This window comes from Amaranthus tricolor, chromosome 8 (genome assembly GCF_026212465.1).
Source record: "Amaranthus tricolor cultivar Red isolate AtriRed21 chromosome 8, ASM2621246v1, whole genome shotgun sequence".
Lineage (NCBI taxonomy): Eukaryota > Viridiplantae > Streptophyta > Magnoliopsida > Caryophyllales > Amaranthaceae > Amaranthus > Amaranthus tricolor.
In genome coordinates, this window is record NC_080054.1 from 27,293,584 (window position 1) to 27,314,799 (window position 21,216).

The 21,216-nt window shown below is 35.8% G+C and overlaps 4 protein-coding genes across 4 annotated transcripts; 3 read left to right on the forward strand and 1 right to left on the reverse strand.

The window, feature by feature from the left end:
• Nucleotides 1–3,792: 3,792 nt before the first annotated feature.
• On the forward strand, nucleotides 3,793–4,611 carry LOC130821743 (uncharacterized). Its single transcript, XM_057687526.1, has one exon. The coding sequence runs from the start codon at nucleotides 3,793–3,795 to the stop codon at nucleotides 4,609–4,611; it is 819 nt and encodes a 272-aa protein (XP_057543509.1).
• Nucleotides 4,612–6,467: 1,856 nt separating this feature from the next.
• Nucleotides 6,468–9,146, forward strand: LOC130820457 (putative pentatricopeptide repeat-containing protein At2g01510). Its single transcript, XM_057685839.1, has one exon. The coding sequence runs from the start codon at nucleotides 6,468–6,470 to the stop codon at nucleotides 8,913–8,915; it is 2,448 nt and encodes an 815-aa protein (XP_057541822.1). The 3' UTR covers nucleotides 8,916–9,146.
• On the reverse strand, nucleotides 9,140–9,903 carry LOC130820458 (rRNA-processing protein CGR1). Its single transcript, XM_057685840.1, has one exon. It carries the CDS (start codon nucleotides 9,901–9,903, stop codon nucleotides 9,337–9,339), a length of 567 nt encoding a protein of 188 aa, XP_057541823.1. The 3' UTR covers nucleotides 9,140–9,336.
• A 1,771-nt stretch (nucleotides 9,904–11,674) lies between these two features.
• On the forward strand, nucleotides 11,675–18,482 carry LOC130820459 (uncharacterized). The gene is made up of 2 exons (XM_057685841.1): nucleotides 11,675–12,753; nucleotides 17,490–18,482. Exons 1-2 carry the CDS (start codon nucleotides 12,202–12,204, stop codon nucleotides 18,189–18,191), a joined length of 1,254 nt encoding a protein of 417 aa, XP_057541824.1. The 5' UTR covers nucleotides 11,675–12,201; the 3' UTR covers nucleotides 18,192–18,482.
• Nucleotides 18,483–21,216: the final 2,734 nt, after the last annotated feature.

A 21,216-nucleotide genomic window follows, 5' to 3' on the forward strand; every position in this document is an offset into this window, starting at 1 on the left:
CATACTCCATGCCGCTGACCACAATATCTTGAATGTTGGTTCTATTAATATTTGCTGTAGGATTAACAAATTACAAGACTACAGTCAGTCAATCAAAGTTAACAATATCAAATAAATAATCAAATAAACAAAACAAACAAACAATATCAAAGCATAATACGAAAAAAATGCATCGGTTAAAAGTTAAAAACTTTGACGAGTTTAGGAGAGGAAGAGGTGAATATGGAGGAGAATATGTAGATAATTATTAAAATATAATTTTAATTGTAGATTATAATTTGATAAATTCAAACAAAGTACAATTTTTGATAGCAATGATTTTCACAGGTGATTTATTTTGTTTTATGTAACTTTTTGCGGTTTTTTTTTTATTTTGGATTAAAGACAAACCGTTATAGTTAATCTAATAAAGCTCTATAATATTTGAAGAAAATAATCAATTATAGACATCAACTTAAATCAATAATACATAGAAGTTAATATAAGTAATATGATCAAGTATTGTATCGCATCGATCATGTTGTAAAAGTTTTCAGTAAGACCAAAACAATATTTCTCATAGTGTAAAAGTGTAAAAAAGATCGCGTTTTGATTTTATACCCTTGTAAGATTGACTTAGTAGTAGAATAAGAGAATAATTCAACTATCAATAAGATTCTTCAACTAAAATTGTATTACACTTCCTCCTTTTTCAAGTGCACCATTTTTCGTTGTTACTCCCTTCAATTTAGCCTAAGTGGAAGTATTTTTTTTAGGGATATTATCAATTGTACCCCTGTACTATAGAAAAATAACAATGGTACCCCAGTGTATTTCAGTGGTACCCCGCAAGTATATGCTAATTACAACCATGACACTAATAATGAATTTTCCGTTAAATGTCATTAAAAACCAACCATGGTTTGTTTGTGATTCATTTGCTTCCCTCTTCCTTTTCCCTCCTAACCCGTACTTGCTTACTCTGTGTTCATCATCATCTCCCTGCGTTGATCACGCCATTGTTGAAGCTTCATCTTTCTCATTGCTGCTTTCGTTGACGTTGGTAAGTTCCCTATTCTTTCCTCATTTTTTTCTGTACATGCAAGATGTTCGGTTGTTTGAGTGATTACTCTAAATGTCAAGTAAAATGTCGCATTTTTTTTTGATTTTGTCGTCCTAAATGTTTCGATCTTTAGGGTTTGTTCTTGAATTTTGTGGTTTAAAGGTGTTCTGAGTCGTTTTTGTAATGGAAAAGCCCTAAAATTTAGGGCTTTTTTGAATTTTGAATGTGTTTGGCATTGGATGATTGATGTTGTTTTTGTTTTTGTTTTTTTTTTGTGTTAATAGATTGTAAATGGATGATAGTGTGGTATTGAAATTTGTGTACAAGGGTAAAGAGACAGAAGTTTTTGTTGAAGATGTCGACCTAGTTAACTTGCTAGACATGATTATTGATTATTGGGATAAGGCTGAGAGGGAGGAACATTTGACGCCTGAACATCCCAGTTTTAGTTATGTATACAAAAAGAAGCATGTTGAACTAGTTGATGATAAAGCATTGTTGGAGATGTTTAGTAGAAATATGGGCAAGGACAGTATTTGCATCCATGTGGGGGACTCTAAACCTAATGCCCTGTTAGATAATGCTAGGAGGCTTAGGGAAACCTTAAAGCAGAATGCACAGAAGAAAAATTTGAGATCCAATCCCCTCCTGCAGAACTTGATGATGAAGATGATGATGATGTTGTTTTGATAATTCCAACCCCTAGTCAACCCTACGAGGAGCCGCCTGTGTTGAGTGTTGAGGATGATGTGAATCCCATTCCAACTCCTGTTATACCTGAGAAAAAACCTATTGATGATATGGACCCCATTCCAACTCTTGTTACACCTGAGAAACAACCTACTGATGATGTGGATGTTGATGTACCCTGTGAGGAGGAACTTGTAATACTTGAGGAACATGCTGTTGAGGATGATATGGATGTTGATAGTGATTTTGATATAGAAGTGTACCCCATTTCAACCCCATTGCAGATTTTGAAGCCCAAGGGCTAAAAACCACCAAAGACTGAGTTTAGGCTCAAGTTGCCTGTTTTGAGAAGGAGTAGAAGACATGTTGAGATAAACCCACCATCCCCTGGCAACATCAATGATGTTATCATTGAAAATGCTGAGTTATCGAATGAGATAAACCAAGGTGATGAAGTTAATGATGAAGCAAATGATGAAGTTAATATGGAGGGTACAATACCAAAGAGAACACAAAAGAAGACACCACCAAAAAGAACACAAAAGAAAACTTTAAACAAATCCCTAAACAAAACTCCAAAGACCAGTGCTAAGAAAACTTTAAACAAATCCCCAAACGAAAAAAATCCCAAAGACCACTATGAAAAGAAAGGGAATTAAGAAGACAGTTATTAGAAAGTCTGTAAGATTGATGCAACAGAACAAGGAGGCTGCTGCTACATCTGGAACAGAATCATTGGTTAGTGAGAGTGATGATGAATCTTTCAATCCAACCCTGTCATTCCATAGTTGTGACAGTGATACTGTGTCTTTGGTTGATAGTGATAAAGAGGATGAGGTAGAGGATGGAATAAGGATGGAAGATGTTGATGCAGATTATTTTGATCCATTTGAAGGACCAATTTGGAATGATGAATGTGATGACTTTGATAATTATTTGACTAAGTTGTATAAGAATGGGGAGCTGTACAAAGACAAAGGTTTTGGGAACATTGTGATTAAGGAGTGGCAATTGTTTACAGATAAGCAGCATTTGAGAGATGTGATTAGGGATTATTGCATACAATCTGATTTTTCAGTGATTGTTGATAAAGCAGACAGACTTAGGTACACAATTAGTTGTAGTGAAGCAAAATGTGAGTGGAGATTGCTTGCTTCTAGGCTGCCTGATGGTATCACTTGGGCTATCAAGAAAATTCAAAATGCGGAACACACATGCTTGGGGTTAGAAACCAAAAACCCTATGGTAACAGTGAAGTGGGCATGCCATGCCTTACTGGAGGACATAAGGGCTAATAATGACATCCCAGGTAAGGCTTTGAATGAGCTTTTGTGGTCCAGATATGGTGTTGAGATGCCACAACCAAGCTTGTATAGGGTTAGGAACATGGCCTTGAGTATCATTCATGGTGGGCATGATACATCATACAGTGCATTGCCATCTTACTGTGATGTTATCAAATCAACAAACGAGGGTTCATATGCAAATTGTGCTTGGTATCCCCCTACACATCCTGATAGACCACTAGTATTTATGAGCATTTTTGTATCATTCAAGGCATCTCTGGAGGGCCTTTTTTCTGGTTGTAGAAGTGTTATTGGAGTGGATGGGGCTCATTTGAAGGGTAATTATGGTGGTGTTTTGTTATCTGCAATTGCCCTTGATGGCAACAATGAAATGTTTCCAGTGGCATGGGGTATTGTTTCATGTGAGGATGAAGAGAGTTGGAAGTTTTTCATTTGGCATCTTAAGCATGTACTGGAACTAAGTAACAGAGACGACAATTGGTGCATAATATCTGACAGACAGAAGGTAACAACACTTATTACTTGGTATTTCATTGATTATGCATAATCTTCTAAACCTAATCTTAGTATGTTGTTTTCATATGCAGGGAATTGAGAAGGCTCTCACTGATTTGTGGCCTAAGGTGCAAAGAAGGTATTGTTGCAGACCCCTTAGTGCCAACTGGAAGAAGTCTTTTCATGGGCCTAAGTTATGGCAATTGTTTTGGCTAGCATGTGGGGCCTTCTCAACCTTCACATTTGCAAAGGCCATGAATGAGATTGAAAAAAAAAAACCCTGATGCAAGGAGATGGCTTGCTAATTTGGGTCCACAAGAGAGATGGACAAAACATAAATTTGACCCTGAATTGAAGTGCGATGTTAACAAGACAAATTTTGTGGAAAGCTTCAATGCAACCCTAGGAACTGACAGGTGCAAGCCAGTGTTAAGTTTGTTAGAGGGAATTAGGAGAGTAACAATGGTTAGGTTAGCAACAAGGAGGCAGAAGTGTGAAGAATGGGAGAGGCTGCGTCCAAACATTGCGAAGAGAGTTCAAGTATTGTACAATGAGAGTAGGTCTTGCAGGGCTTTCATGTCTAGTCCAAGGGAGTATGAGGTGGTGGAGGGTAAATCAACTTTGGCTGTCAGTTTGAACCAACGCACATGCCTTTGCAATGTCTGGCAACTCACTGGCATACCATGTAGGCATGCAATGAGAGCGATACTTCATGAAGGTCTTGATCCACAATCCTTGGTTGATGATTGGTATTCAGTAGAGAAATATAAGTTGGCCTCTCATCACAGCATTAAACCTATCCCTGACCAGGATAAGTGGCCAGCAACTGAACACCCTACTATATTACCTCCTGTGCTCAAAAGAGGTGTTGGTAGGCCTTGTAGGAACCGAAAGAGAGCTGTTGATGAAGAGAGGAAGGCAAAGAGGAGCAAGACAATAAAATGTGAGAAGTGTGGGGATTTTGGTCACAACAAGGCCAGTTGCAAGGGAGGGGCAACAAAAAAACAAAAGGCAGCAGCAACAAACACTAATGATGCTTCAACTTCCAAGTGCAAGGGAAAGAGCAAAGCAAAATGATTAGTATTTGTGTTATGTGAATGTAATTACTTAACTTCTGACTTCATATGGATGAACAGTACATTAATCCTCTTTTGTATACCTAATTGATGAACAGTAGATTAATCCTCTTTTGTATAACTAATGGATGAACAGTAGATTAAACCTCTTTTGTAAAATTAATGTATGATTATGGATGCAAATTATGTAAGATTGTATTCCAGATTGTATTATGTAAGATGTTGGATGAACAACAGCAACTTGGTATGCAAATTGATCTAATTCCAATTTTTTGGTAATGAACAGTACAACCTTACTTTTACAAGGCAAGAACCAACACAATACCTAAGCTTACATATATGGAAACCATTACAACGCTTACAATCTTACTTTACAATCGCAAGAAAAACCAATAATAGGTAGAACATTACAACAAATTTCATGAAAACCAGAACCTTAAGTAAGCTATCAACCTTCTTGGACAGCCCTTCAACAGTTGCTTTGAGTTCATTAAATTGTTCGCCATTGAACATTACAGGTGCAGCACCTTGTACCTCTGTAGGTGTAGCTTTATCAATGTTTTCCTTTAAATCAGCATCAAAACCCCATTCAAATGCTTGGCACGACATACATTTGTAGTAGATTCTTCCCAGATTGTTAATTGAACCCGAAACCCTAATATCATAGAATTTTGTTGGGTCACAGTAACATTTCTTCAACCTTACCCAGCTATCACCAATTTCAATGGAATTAACGTTAGGGCTTCCATGTTGTCTTTTGGTATTACCCGAATACACCTTACCGCAGAATGATGAGATCCTTGAGGAAGCAGCCGTGGAAGCAGAGAAGGAAGAGGAGATGGAAAAGAGAAGAAGAAGATCGTGTGTTTGAATTGATGCTGGATATTTAAACAATTACAAACTAACCATGGTTACGTTAAATTCAAAAGTTAACGGACAATTAACGGAAAAATCATTATTAGTGTCACGGTTGTAATTAGCATACACTTTGGGGGTACCATTGAAATACACTAGGATAACATTGTTATTTTTCTATAGTACAGGGGTACCATTGATAATATCCCTTTTTTTTATTATTTATCGATCGCTTTAATTTATATTTTATTCTACTCTAAAAGTTAAAACTTGATTAAATCTATTATTCAATCCAATAAGGAGATGCACCAGATGCATAATACGCAAATACATTAATCGCACCAGCATACACCTTTTATAGTGTACTTTGCCTTACAAATACATGAAAGACCTTATAACTAACGGAATTTATTGAATTATGTCTTCCAAATTTTTTTTCATAAGAACAAGAGTATAAAAACAGCGCACACCTTTTAATTTCCAAATTCACTTCTATTATAGAGTCAACAAGCCCTAATTTGATGGGCCAAGTCAAAAGGCCCAAAGTCCAAAAGTAAGTCTAGGCCTCAAGAGAGCCCACCTTTAGGGTAAAATTACCAAAATACCTTTGAAATAGTCAACTTAAGTCATTTATTACGCTATAAATACCCTAATTACCATTTAAGGTAAGTAATTTCTCTCACTAAAACTCTCCATTTCTCAACTACTCACATTTATTTCTTGTTTCCTATTTTCGACTAATAACCTGAACGTCAAAGGGGCTTTCCGAAAAATAACCCTGGGTAAGTAACTCTGTTCGTTTTGCAGGTCACTAGCCGAACCCAAATCAAGTACTGGGACTCTTCAACAGCAGACCCCTTTCTGAAAACAGTCCCTTCCCTCTTAAATCAAGTTGACTGGTTTCTTAGCCGAAACAACTTCCTCCAAGAATTATTTTTGATTATTGCAGTATGTTAAATAGAACATGAAAACAATGGAATTGTTAGAGTTTAAGAGATCCCCATGAACCAAAAGTACTGGACTAATACAGTCCACAAACTTTCCTCATTTATCAAATCCCCGAAATTGCAATCCATCAGCCAAAATGTCATTGATGCCCGTATCATTAAAACGGGTTTTAACCCTGGAACAAGCCGTACTAACTTTCAAATGGAAAAGCTCATCAAAAATGGTCAGCTTACGATGGCACACCAATTGTTTGATGAAATGCCTAACAGAAATATTTTCTCTGTAAACACCCTCATTTCGGGTTATGTAAAGTCTGGGGATCTTGTTACTGCAAGACACTTGTTTGATCGTGTGATCGCTAGAAACACTGTTACATGGACCATTTTGATTGGTGCTTACGCCAAATATGGCTCCCCTATGGATGCTTTCAAGCTCTATGTGGATATGTATAGCTCTATGATTATGCTGGATACTGTTATTTTTGCCACATTATTGTCGGGTTTTGATGATAGAAAATATATGAATCAAATGATCCAAGTTCATACCCACGTTGTAAAATTGGGATTCCAAACAGCCCTTAATGTGTCGAATACTTTGGTGGATTGTTATTGCAAGTGTCATTGCTTGGACTTGGCTTTTAGGGTCTTTGATGAAATGTCAGAAAGAGATTCTGTTACTTTCAATGCATTGCTTACTGGGTATGCAAATGATGGGATGAATGAGGAAGCTGTTGATCTGTTCTTGAAAATGCTGAAAATGGGTTTCAGACCTTCTGAATTTACCTTTACTGCTGTATCAAGTACCTGTATCGGGTTAGGGAACTTATTTTTCAGCAAGCAAATTCATGCTTTTGTAATGAAGACCAACTTCCATTGGAACATTTTCGTAGCGAATGCTTTGCTTGATATGTATTCAAAGCATGATCAAGTACAAGAAGCCGAGAAACTTTTTGACGAGATGACTGAGATTGATTGTGTTTCGTACAATATTATCATATCTGGCAATGCTCGGGAAGGGAAGTATGAGAAGTCTCTTGCCCTTTTCCAGGAGTTGCAGGGCACAAAATTTGACAGGAAGAACTTTCCCTTTGCTACTATGTTAAGTATAGCAGCTGACACTGCTAATTTAGAAATGGGTAGACAAATTCATTGCCACAGTATTGTGACAAGCGCATTGTCGGAACTTAAAGTAGGAAATGCACTCCTAGACATGTACGCTAGATGTGGGCGGTTTGATGAAGCCAATCTGATTTTTCAGAAACTCTCAGGTGAAGACACAATCCCTTGGACAACAATGATGTCCGCTCTTGTACAAAACGGGTACCATGAACAAGCGATGGATGTATTCATTGAAATGTGCAGGGCGAATGTAAACCCAGATCAGGCCACGTTTGCCAGTATCTTAAGAGCTACAGCAAGTTTATCCTCACTCTCGCTGGGAAAACAACTGCACGCTTTGATATTGAAGTCGGGATTCATTTCCTATATGCATTGTGGAAGTGCATTGCTTGATATGTATGCAAAATGTGGTTCAATGAGAGATGCTGTCAAAACTTTTCGAGAAATGCCTTATAGAAACACCGTCACATGGAATGCCATGATCTCTGCCTATGCTCAGAACGGAGATGGTGAAGGCGCGATCGAATTATTTGAGGAAATGATTTCAACCAGTCTTTCTCCCGATCAAATAAGTTTTCTTAATGTCCTCACTGCTTGTAGCCATTGCGGCCTTGTTGATCAAGGATTGAGGTATTTCAATAACATCACTGAGTTGCACAAAATGGAGCCTAGACGAGAGCATTATATAGCAATGGTTGATATCTTGTGCAGAAATGGGCGGTTTGGACAAGCCGAAAAACTGATGGCTGAAATGCCCTTCAAGCCCGATGAGGTTATGCTCTCATCGATTTTAAACTCGTGTAGGATCCATAAAAACCATGAGCTAGCGAAAAAAGTTGCAGAACGACTATTCGAGATGGAGGTGAAAGATGCTGCTGCTTATGTGAACATGTCTAACATCTATGCAGTAGCAGGCGAATGGGACAAAGTTGTAGTAGTGAAGAAAGCGATGAGACGACAAGGAGTAAGGAAGGCGCCCGCTTACAGTTGGGTGGAAATTAACCATAAGATGCATGTTTTTTCTGCAAATGACAGAGCTCATCCAAGATGGAAAGATATCAGAAGAAAAATCGAGTCTTTATCTAAAAGAATGGAGGAAGAAGGCTATAAACCAGATACGAGCTGTGCCCTTCATAATTGGGATGAAGATATCCGAGCAGAATCGCTGAAATACCATAGCGAACGCATAGCTATAGCATTTGCATTGATCAGCACTCCAGAAGGTTCACCCATATTAGTGTTTAAGAATCTCAGGGCTTGTTCTGATTGCCATGCAGCCATCAAGATCATCTCTAAGATAGTTGGAAGAGAGATTATAGTTCGAGATTCTAGTCGATTTCATCATTTTAAAGATGGGCATTGCTCTTGTCGTGATTATTGGTGATTTCGTATATGGGCAGCCAATTTCGATGGGTGTTAAAAAGTCTTGTTTAGCACAGGAAAGAATGGTGGCAAAAGCGTGTAGTCCTTGTTGTCAAGTTACTTCTTGATACTTAAGTTTTTCTTGATCAGACTCTTCAATGAAAACGAATGAAAGCGTGTAATTCCACTGAAAATTGTTGCCAACAATTTACAATCAATAAATTATTTCATCAAAGATTGAGAAAATACAAAACTTAAACCTTTCATTTCAAACAAAAATACAACTGGAACAAGAATTCTTACAGATAATTTAAACAAAGTTTTCAGTTCTTAACTAGGGTTTGATTCTCCAGCAATTTGAAATTAAAAATTCGATTAAACTGAGTAAAAAAGAGAAAATTACATGAAAATAGCAACAAAAACCTCAATTCTGATCATCCAAACTATTTCTTAACGAGATGATCAGGGACGACCTTAAGCAGCTTACGATCTTTGGATTTAGCAATCTTTTTAAGAGTTTTAGGGTTTGTAATCTTTTGAAGTTTAGTTCCAGACTTCAAAATATTCTCTTGCTTCTTCTTCTCTCTTTCTTCTCTTTGTTTCCTCTTCTCAATCTTATGATTTCGAATCTCTTCTTTTAGCTCTTCCTTCCTTTCTTTGTAAGCCTTCTTCAACTCCTTTTCTCTCATCCTTTGCTCCAACGATACAGGTTTTCGACTCACCGCCATTGCAGACGATCGATGTTTTCTCGGCTGCTTCCAATTTCTTCCAGAAACTCTACCTGCGATAACTCCATCGTATGTAGGACGACCGAAAACAGGTTTGTTAGGGTCATCAGATGATGCAATGGCGGTTCTTTTTGCTGGTGGATTGTCGTTCTGATTGTCGATCTCCATTGATGAATCATTTTGAGCAGGTTCAGAGAGAAGAGATTGAGATTCGCGCTTACGCTTGTAGGTCTTACCGCCAAAACCCTCGTCCAGACGGCGGAAATCGATTGTACACGCCATTGATTTGGGATTTGTGGATGCAGGTTGAGAAATAGAGAGATGTACCGCTAAACCCTAAAGAGAATTAGGGTTCGGTTTCTAAGTAAAGCGGACAAATATGGAGCTATTTATGATTTCTGTATTGAACATCGAAAAATTCAGTATGAGGTTTGAAAAAGTAAAGCCCGTTAGTGACTATCACAAATCCATACCACTCTTAAAACAAGGCCCACTACAGACCCGCTTCCCTAATAATCCGTCTCGCTAACACCAATTCTTGAATCACGAATCTTTGTAAGAGATTGTCTACAATTTTTAATTGGGTTGATTCATAAAGAAAAATATAGAGTCTGTTGTTCAGTGGGCATTAAGATTATTGTAAGTAGACATTTAAGATGTTATTAGTACACGCTTACTCAGTGGGCATAAAGATTCAGTGGGTTGGCATTTAAGATTTTGTAAGTAGACATTAAAAATACGGTAAGTAGGCATTTAAGAATGATGTAAATAGACATTAAGGATACTATAAGTAGGCATTTAAGAATAATTAAGTAGACATTAAGGACATTGTAAGTAAGCATTAAGGATACGGTAAATACTAGGTAGGCATTAAGGATTATGTAAGTAGGCATTAGGGATGATATAAGTAGGCATATGTTTTAATGGGTTGAACCTGAGAGACGTCTCTCGAAGAGACAATCTCTGGGGAGACCGACTATGAAGAGAAAGACTAAAGATGGACCCATGATCACGCTGGAAAGCCTCATAGTAGAGGCTAGGATAGGTCGAGACAGACTTGAGAAAACGTGAGAGGAGCAAATTAACTTAGACTACAGGAGCTACACCTCTCGAAAGACCAGACTATTGATAGAAGTAATTGGAAAGGGCTTATGTGTGTCTTAGACTTTTAGCCTTTTTCCTTTTTTCCTTGGTTTTGTGCTGGCATCTTTAATTCTTTTGTGTATTTGTAGTTGTTTTTATCTCTTTATGTATTTATATTTTTTGTGTTTATGTATTTAATTTACTTTATATATATTGCGTTAGTTTTATAGTTTTTTGTAGGTAGCTTTTCCACTGCGTATTCGTTATCAATCATGCTTTTTTTTTTCAAGGCTTTTTATATTTAGGGGTCTCTTTAACACATCCTTCATGCCCTTTCATTGAAGAGCTATGATATTATTTGTTTGTCACTTACCCCCACCCTGCTACTGAGCGGGATTTCCTAGGCATAATATACGGTGCAATACTTTCCAAAAGCACTTTACCACTATTCTTGGTTTTATTATTGGTTTCCACAACCTTTTTTGGTATATCGTAGGCCAAGAAAAGAGAATAGTTATAATAGAGTATAGACATTATAAATCGTACTCAAGTTAGAACTTGTTTAGTTCATCTTAAAAAAACAATTAGTAAAAATAAGTTTTAATTAAAAGATCAGTTACCATCACTAAAAACCAATTTTAATTAGTAAAACATAATTATAGTCTATAAATGAAAATCACCTACACTAAAAAACAATCAATTTACAATCAACATAAATAAAGTTTTAATAAATAAAAATCAACTACAAAAAATCAATTACTCCCATTACATATACTAAGGTAACTACTCAACACAAGATTTGGGCTTCCACTACATTAATTCTCATAAATTCATAATTAATCTCCATATTTTGTTATAAATTAACACAAAAAAAAATAAAATAAATACCAATAACATAAACAAAACAAAAATGACAAATTAAAATCGTAAAAGTCTCCCCATCAAATTTTTATACATAAAATTATTACAAATCATGGTTCCTTACTTAGACTATCAAATTCTTTCTTGAGCAACCAACTAAAGGTATTACTCCATACTTCTTGCTTCAAACATTCAGTTATTTGAATTTGACCCCTCTAACTTCACTATCAAACAGTGAAATTTGCATAAACTGTAGAAACTTTGAATTCAAAGATTCTTACCAATCCACAACAGGAATTTATTTTAAGATCTGTCATCAGATCTGCCCATTTTACTTTCTCCAATCTCCCATTTTCCTCAATCTCCGGCACAATATCCAGAAAAACCCCTTCATCCCGTTATAACCCTTCAATCTTCAGTATCATTTTGCTGTATAACAAGGGAAAAAGGGATAGAATCACCCAAATTATTAGAATTTCAATTAAATTAATAAACCCTTTAGTCAAATCAGTGTAAAGTTTCAATCTTGCTTCAAAATTGGACTTATTTTTGCATTATGCAATCAACCCAGATTGTAATCTGAAAAGATAAGCTAAAATCCCATTCAATATCACAATCTAATTCCTAAATCCCCAAATGGGTTCTAATCAATCAGTCCAAACTCTAGAAGATGAGGAAGAAGATGAAGAAGAAGATGAACATGGAGTAACAGGACAAGGAGATTCACACACTGTAAAGAAGGTTCTAGAACAAGAACCAGAGATGTTACCATGTTATGCTTCAGCTTCACCTCTTTCTCCACAGTTATCCTCTCTTGGAACTCCAAGGATGGGACCCTCAATCAAGGTGTGGGACCCTTACAATGTTCTTGCACCGCCTCCGCCACTTCCACCACCACCATCTGTGAGCTTTGGTCGCAGTTACTCATCTGACGGGATGTTGATAATGGAAGATGAGAAAGAAAGAGGGATTTTGTTGGAGGTTTATTTGATCAGTCATGGAGAAAGTGAGATGAGTTTAAGGCCTGATTTGATAAATGGGAGATGCCCAGATTCTGGTTTGACTAATAATGGGAAGAGACAAGCTAGGGCTTTGGCTGTTTTTCTGAATTCTCAAGGTGTTAGGTTTAATGCTGTTTATACTTCCCCTTTGGATCGAGCTAAAGCTACTGCTGTTTCTGTTTGTCAGGTAAAGTTTTGAGCTTGAATTTGTTGCTAATAAATAAAGATAACTTTGTTTTGAATGTGGATTGTGGAATTTCTGGGCTTTTGATTGACTATTATTATGGTATGTTGGAGGAATTTAGTTTTGAAATGATGTCACTTTGATGGGCTTATATGAGTTCTTGTTTGAGTTTCTAGAGGCCCCTAGTTAAGGATTTTCATGTGTTGGGATGACTAAACTTTTTGTTGTATGTGTTGAATTTTCAAGAAAGTATAAGTATTTAACACTTTGTTTGGCTAACAATTAGGAGGGAAGGGAAAGGAAAGGAAAGGAAGGGAAGGGAAGACGAAGAGAGGGCAGGAAAACTAAGGGGAGGGATCTCCCTTGTTTGTTTAGGAGGGAAAGAAAAGAGAGCGGAAGAAAGTTAACATTTTCCTTCCAATTCTTTCCACATATACAATAGGTTTGGATAACATTTTTAAAGGGTAAATGAAAGGAAAGGAAAGAGGAGGGGAGGGATGATTGGTGTGTTCTTAGTTCTTACTTCCAAATCTTTCAATGCTAGAAGGATTTGTTTTGTTTATAATGCGAAGGAGTTCCTCCTTTCAATCTCTCCCTCTACGAGCATCCAAATGAGGAAAATACAATCCCTTTATTTCCTCCCCTTTCTTTCCCTTCGTTTCCTCTATCCAAACATAGTATTAGCGAGATTTGGTAATTAACAAAGTGTAAGTGTTAAATTAATCATACTAAGTGAATGATCCCACTTCATTTGGTAAAGAATATAGATCATCATCATCGTCATCATATCCAGTGTATCCCGCTCATAGAAAACTAGATCAGGGTCTGAGGAAGGAAGAAAAGTGTATCCCGCTCATAGAAAACTATGATCAGGGTCCGAGGAAGGAAAAAATGCGGCAAGCCATACCCATAAAGGAGGTGTGACCAAAGAGTCCCTCGGCTCTAGAATAGAGAATACAAGTCATAGCAATTATTAATGCTCTATAGCATATGATTAGCTTGGTGGAAATGATAGTTTTAACTTGTAACTACAAAAGGTGTTGCTTTTCTTTTGTTGTATTATTTAGAAATGAGTTACTGGGATTTTATTGTGGCTAGATTCAGTTGTGAAAATACTTTTGTGGGATGTATTCCTTAAATGCACATTATTGTTGTAGGAGTAACTACACTTGATTCTTTTATTGATTGAACAAGAGAGTGTATTATAATCCTAATAATTACAACCCTAAATATGGTAATTGGTGACGAGAGGCCCATTTTCATCTGTTAAGATTAGGAAATGCAGCTTCTATGAAATATACTGAGTATTGAACTCTTAATGCAGCCATAGTTTGATGTGGCTAGCTATTGTGTACAAGCAAGGAGCTTCTTTGCTTTGTATGCTTTGATTAGTATATTAGGCTCATCGTAGAAAGCAGGAGAGTATTTAAGCTAGTATGTCCAACCAATGTGACGCGTAAGAACCATGTCTTCTTTTAGGGTATTATAACTTTGTTAGAACATTTCATTTTCTTTTTTTGTAGGGATCATGTTGCTAGATTGTTTATGAATGTTTGGTTCTATCTACAGTCTGATAAATGCTTAGTGGAAACAAAACCCAAGTCTAGTAAAAAATCATTGTAAAGAATGTGATGAAATTTATTGTGAAAAGATTGTAATGGATATTTTTCGTCTCCAAATGATCTTTGGAAGTTTTTTCGTTAGTAAAATCATGTAGAGAAGCCATTATTAGTCGGATATCTTCATATAGTTCCTTGAATGAAGGTTTTGCCTCCTTGTAGTAGGAAGGAGCTCACCATTATACAAGTGAAGACCTAATGTCCTTTTTGGTTGGCTAAGAGTTTTTCTGAATATATGCTTAGCAAGGACTATACTAATGGCTTCTCGGCTATAAGCTTCCTAAACTGCCTTGGCTTAGACAATGTTAACATGCCATTGGATCAATCAGTTAGTGATTAGGGTTTTTTGATTTGATAGTCTAATGAAGATCTGTTGGGTTAAAAACAAGACCTTGCTTATCTAAAAAGGAAAGATTTTACAGTTGGAGAGAGGTTAACGCCTTCGTACTGTTAGAGTATATAGCATATCCAAGGGTCTCAACCACCATCTTAAGCTTTTGGTTGAGTTGGTTCCTTGATATGGTATCATAAATATGTTATTTACTCTAACACGTACTACATCCAACTTGTTATGTCTTGTATAAGAAAATACTAACAATAATTTGGCGTGATACTAATTTATGTTGTAGTTGTAGATGGCCTGGTTTAAGCTCGAGCTCTTCTTTAACACATACAAGACAAAACATACATCTTGAGGCTGAGAGATTGAAGGTTACTTTAACCTAAATAAGTCAAGAAAAATTTACTTATTGAGATAGTTCTAGACTTGCCATAAGGAGTTTACATGAAGTCCGAAGATAAAAATCTTAGCTAGTTAGGAATATATATTAGAAAGTTATGCACAATAGTATTATGGCTTCTTATATATTAGAAAGCTATAATTTCTAAGATTGGTCAAAAGTGAAGTGTTGAAATGCCCATCCCATGTTGGAGCATTGAGGAAAGAACATGGGTACTTGAAGTAAAATGTAAAGTTTGTCGTAACATAGTGACTATATAAAGTTCTTCTATTAAAATTGGGCTTCATGCTTAGTGTTGTATTGCCTTATGTCAATTCATGAACAAGGGTTGAGACATATGCCTTGTATTTTTGGAATTATAATGCCAAACTCTAAAATCCCAGTAGCCCTTAGCAATAGGAACCACAAATATATGAGTGAACAAAAAATACATGCCCCATAAACCCTATTCCTTAGCTTATATAGTTAAATTCAAGAAAAATAAGTTAAAATTTTCAAAAATAAGTCGAGTCAAAAAAATTAAGTTAATTTTACAAAAACAAAATTACCTCAATACCATTAAATGGCTTCCATCAAGATCGGATCCTTCGCAAACATCTTCACCCTCTCATCTCAATCTACTATCTAGTGCTATATACTTCTGAAATCCGTATTTCTCTTACCATTTTTAGCTTTGCTCTATCTAGTTATGTTTGGCTTCCCTCATATCTATATCATTTTTGTATTCCCATTTCTCAACTTCCCTTGTCGATTCAACTAGTGGTTGATGCCACAAATCATGGTGTTAAAACTTGGATACACGCGTAATAATTCACGGAACCATTTTCACAGGTGATGCAAATGGTTCGAGATGCTGATGCCTCATAGATGTGGTCATATTTGACACCATGCGTTACATACAAACATGCCAAATGAACGCAACTAATTCATCCTTTTCTTTCCTTAGCAACTCAGACCAATTATCTTTCTGGTTTCCCTCCGGTATACTATACTGATTTTAATGTGATCCTGCTTGAGGGTCCATATGTTATGGACTCATAGATTCCCATTTGAGTCACCCATGCTTACTCGTGGTGAATTTCTTAATTTCTGTAAGAGTTCTATCCAATATTCTGGAAGCAAATTAGGGCTTTTGGCTTTTTGACCTGCTTTTTCTATAATAAACAACCAACGACTAACTTTTACCAACCTTCTCCTCAATAACTGTCTAATACAACTAGTTTAATAACTAACAAAAAAAAAATTAAATAAATAAAAAAACCAATTTGACCAACTGGTTAAACAAGCCAATTGAACCATCCAACAACCACCAAACACTTTGCCAAACATCCCCTTCAACCGAGTGGAAATCCGACACAGTTAAAGATAGGGTAACAATCTCTGGCACAATAAGATGGGCCAAAAAGAGTAAAGGACAGTTTATTAGCTAAACTTATAGTGCTAGATTGAATTTATTGACTGCTGTAAATAAGTTGAAAAAATAGAGTTCACATCATCTTAACGTTGAATATTACATGTATTCAACTCCATTGTTTTTACTCGGCGAAAGGTTAATGGGTTTTCTTGCTAACTTGCACGACTCATGGGCCATGGCAGTAAAAGTAGGGAGAAATAAGTTGACGGGAACAGAACTGAAATCATTCTAACTTCAAAATTCATGAGTACTTACACTCCTTCAATTTTGTTCTAAGAAGGGGATCATCTTGCGCAATGTCACATGATTCGCTAACCGCCTCATGAATCGTAAATTGAAGAAAGTAAATTATTGTCGGTTTTAGGCTATTTTTGAACCATTTTAAGCGAATCGTGAATTCAAAAGGCGATTTAACTAGCGAATTATATTTCATGGATTCATGCACTTTCGTTTTGGCTTGATCAACTTGTGGCACTTTTGCACCGCTATAAGAGGTGCACGGAGCTAGGTAGTAGTTGGACTGCTCGTTCTGCAGGAACATAAATCATGTGTAATGCAACTTCATGAAACTAATTAGGAGTCACTTTTATTCAAGATTAATGCATAATTCACGAACAATGTTTTCACTGCTAAGATGCTAGTATGTTACAAGAATCTTGAAAGAGCGATTGAAACACAAGTCAAGAAGATTAACGGTCTGTTACGTGGTCTTTAAGTATCTTAAGTTACAACTTCAGTCGCAAGGTATCTTGAATCATTGCGTCTTGAAGTTTACCATTCGACCAGAGCGCGTGGAGACTGAAAACAGTATAAAGTCGGGATCTAACCCATACGAGCTACTTCTATTTGATTTTGAATGACGTATATTCATCCTTGGTCGACACCTTGAATGCATGTTATGTTGCATGTGTTACTAGTACCTGAAATGTGCGTATGCTTACAGTTTCTCATTATGTTACTGAACAGGAGATGAGTTTTCCCGAACAACAGATACAAACAGCTGATGCACTCTCGGATATGAGCCAGGGCCACTGGGAGGGATGTCCACGCTCCGAAATATATACTCCCGACATACTGAATTTAGTTGATAAACTCCAGCCAGATTTTGCTGCACCTTCTGGAGAGTCACTAAGGCAAGTGGAATTCCGAGTGGTTCAGTTTTTGAATGCGACATTACTCGTACTGCCCGAAAAACTCCGTTCAGATTTTCTTTCACCTCGCCCAAATGATGGCAGGTTTCCACAGCAGAACTCACACAACTATTCCAACTCTATTAGTGATCGTGATGGGCCATCTTACCCACCACCCCAATGTGATTTGCTCTACAGACACCGACAATTATCCAGGAAAAAGTCCGGGAAAAGCAGGCTGCAAGTGGTTACCACAACAGGCGATAACAACTACCATGAGGAAGAGATGTCCCCCAAAGAGCCGAGTCGTCAAAACTCGATTAATGAAATGAATGCTAGGAATTCCTCGACTTGTATCGGAGTTTTTAGTCACTCGGTTCCTATCAAGTGCCTTTTAACGGGTATCCTCGGTTGCAGCCCGTTGATGTCCCATAAGCTATGTGTAGAGGAGTCGTCTGTGACCGTGTTGCAACATTCTTGGAGAACTGGTTGGCAGATAAAACGATTGAACGATACTGCGCACCTAAGGCTTCTCTAGTCCTCTGAAACTCCGATTTTGGACAAATATTGCAAGGAGCCATTGCTTGGTTTTTTTTGTTGCTTTCCCACTCTCCATGTTTTGCATATGTAATTGCATCTTTTGTTCTTAGTGTAACCTTATACCCATATTTATTTCATGATTCCTCAACCCCATATTAAGCAATGGAGTTGGGTATTTTCTTGAGTAATTGTTTTCAATGTGTAAACATTCTTTAACAGAGGGATTTTGTTATAAAGACATGAAGTTGCACAATTAGGGAATGAGAATAATCTCTGTGATTGCCTATCATCATTATACATGGTGTAACCTACTCATAGAAATTATGATCAGGGTCTAGGAAGGGAAGAAAGACGACAACACATAGAATGTGACAAAGAGTCCCTTGGCTCAAGAAAGAATCATCAGAAATAGAGATTTTGTAACAAAAAGGACTGATTGAAGCAGAATTCGCTAGCCTGAATCTTACAACACAAGCTTGACCCTGGTCATAAATCTTTGTGATTGCCCAATGACCACTAATTTCTAATGCTTCTTTCGGGAGCATCGCTTTGATGGTCGAGTTTTCGAACTTAATTCAGCAATGCATTAGGTATGGAATGTGGAACACAAATTAATTAGCAAGGGTGAAGCTACTAGTGGTGAAGATCAGTCACAACCTGGTTACTTAAAAGTCAATAAAATATTTATTTATGGGGTAATGGCCCACAAATTTTTATAACACATTTGAGTCACAAGTCACAATGCTTGCAAGTTCGACGTCAAGATAATAGAGTTGCTCAAATGCTCATAATTTCTCATGATTTATCAGTCCCTTAACGTCTATTAAACAACTTTTCAAAGTAATCTATCCTTGATCTCTTTCATTTTTCCTAATCAGTCGTCTCATTTAGTCCTTTTTTTCACCTTATAAAGATTTGTGATCTTGAAACATACCAAAGCTACACACTCAAACATCAACTAATTTCAACAAATATGAACTTTATCAAATAATAAGAACAATATCTCTACCCGATTTCTTTTCTTTTCTGATGTGTCATGCACTGTTTTTAATTGTACTTCCGCTTCTATCTAAAATGTCTATATTATACTAGTATACTATTGTGAAATGCTCTCTTTATCCCTCTGATATAGTATCGTTTAATTTAAAAATATAAAAGCTTTTTGAGTTAAACGATGCAATTTCAAAGAGATAGAAAGTAAAAGTAATTATATATATGAAAAAAGACAATAAAGGGCTTACGCAAAGCCGAAAGCTACTTGGGGGCGAAGTTTGACTACGATCCTTGTTAAAATCAGAAAATTTAGTACTTGTTACTTTATATGTAGTAATTGACCCATGAATTATTTTTAACACTATGTTTAACTTGTTAGTCTCGCTATCATTTGTCAATATAATAAAATTGCTCAAATACCTTAAAATTTGACATTTTTTCACTTTCAGACATGTAAAATCATTTCTATGATATTGATATAAAATTTCCAGTCCATCATCATTTAAATTCTGATTTCACTAAAGGTGTCCATTTAGATGTTCAGACAAGTATCGAGTATAATGTATTAAGTCATGTTAATTTTAATTATTGAATATACGTATGTATTTACAATGTAAGTTTAAATATCTATATACGAATTATTTTTTGTCAGATTAAGTTATACTCGATTTCAATTGATTTTATCAATTTTGGACATCTCTCTCACCCACAAGGCCATAACATGTATATCATGTGCAAAGCCGGTGATCCAACCATGTGTCTCTATTATCAACCAACCGTGCGCTAGCTTCCAATTTCACCTGCGCACTTAATGGGAATTGGGATCATACATCACCTAACACTTGATTCATCTGTCCTATTCGATCTGCACTAAAAAGAATGAGGATAATTTTTGGAAAAGTGATAATAAATAAAAATATAGAATAAAATATGTGGTTGAAATTAAAAGAGAATTAAAAATAAATGAATTAGATTAAAAGAAAATTGTGAACTATTATCTTAAAATAGAAATAATGTAAACTAAGTGGAACAGACTAAAATAAAAAATGCTATAAATTTAATTAGAATGATGGAGTATAAACAACACACTAAAATCCATGGAATCTTAGAATGCCAATCACAAAGAACCAAATCCTTCCCAAATGGGAGTATTCAAAATGCAATCCTAATACCCTAATAAACTTTCTCGTGACTACCAATTCAATCAAATTTATTCATACTTCATTCTCCTACTTGATAGAGTAATAATATATTTTAGGTTTGAGGATGGAGTTTTCTATTAGTTTGATTAAATATCTCTTTTTTAGGCAAAGACTTGAGATTAATTTTCACTTAGTATTTTACAAATTTTAGGTTTGATTCCCACTTAAAATTTTTTTTTTTTTTGAATTGATTTCTTAACTTTGTACGTAACTACATATCAACTGTTTAGATTATGAGTTTCAATCTTATTTTATTTGTTCTTTTAACTATAATATTTAGGATCAAGTATGAATAAGACGTGTGTGGATCCACATATGAAGTATTTTAGGGTTTAACTATCTTTTAAAATTTTTTAGTTGAATTGATTTCTTAACATTATATCAGTTATTTAGGTCATATGTTTAAATCACTCCTCTAAAAATTCAAATATTAATGTTAAGTATGAATAGAAAATATGTAGTATCCATATATATTAGGGTTTTAATCATTAGTTTTACTTACGTTCAAATTGATTTTTTGACATAGTATTAGCTATCTAGGCCACAGTCTCAAATAATCAAATCTCATTCATATTCTTCTTTCAAAATAGATATTCAACTCCATATTTGAAAAGAACATGTGATATATCGATATTTCTATTTCAAAAAGTTCTAATATGATGAAATGTGTGATTAAAATATATAACTATATATAACGTATCTTAAATTCCAATCATTAGTTTAATTTTATTAGACTATATAATATATCTTGAGTTCTAAACTATCAACTTAAACTTTTGGTTAAATTTGTTATTTGGTATTGTATCAGAAGCGAATGTAATAAGAGAT

Coding starts and splice junctions, on each gene's coding strand:
- LOC130821743 (XM_057687526.1), top strand. CDS start 3,793: ATGAGATTGAAAAAAAAAAACCCTGATGCAAGGAGATGGCTTGCTAAT.
- LOC130820457 (XM_057685839.1), top strand. CDS start 6,468: ATGAACCAAAAGTACTGGACTAATACAGTCCACAAACTTTCCTCATTT.
- LOC130820458 (XM_057685840.1), bottom strand. CDS start 9,903: ATGGCGTGTACAATCGATTTCCGCCGTCTGGACGAGGGTTTTGGCGGT.
- LOC130820459 (XM_057685841.1), top strand. CDS start 12,202: ATGGGTTCTAATCAATCAGTCCAAACTCTAGAAGATGAGGAAGAAGAT. Junction 12,754..17,489: donor CTGCTGTTTCTGTTTGTCAG/GTAAAGTTTTGA, acceptor GTTACTGAACAG/GAGATGAGTTTTCCCGAACA.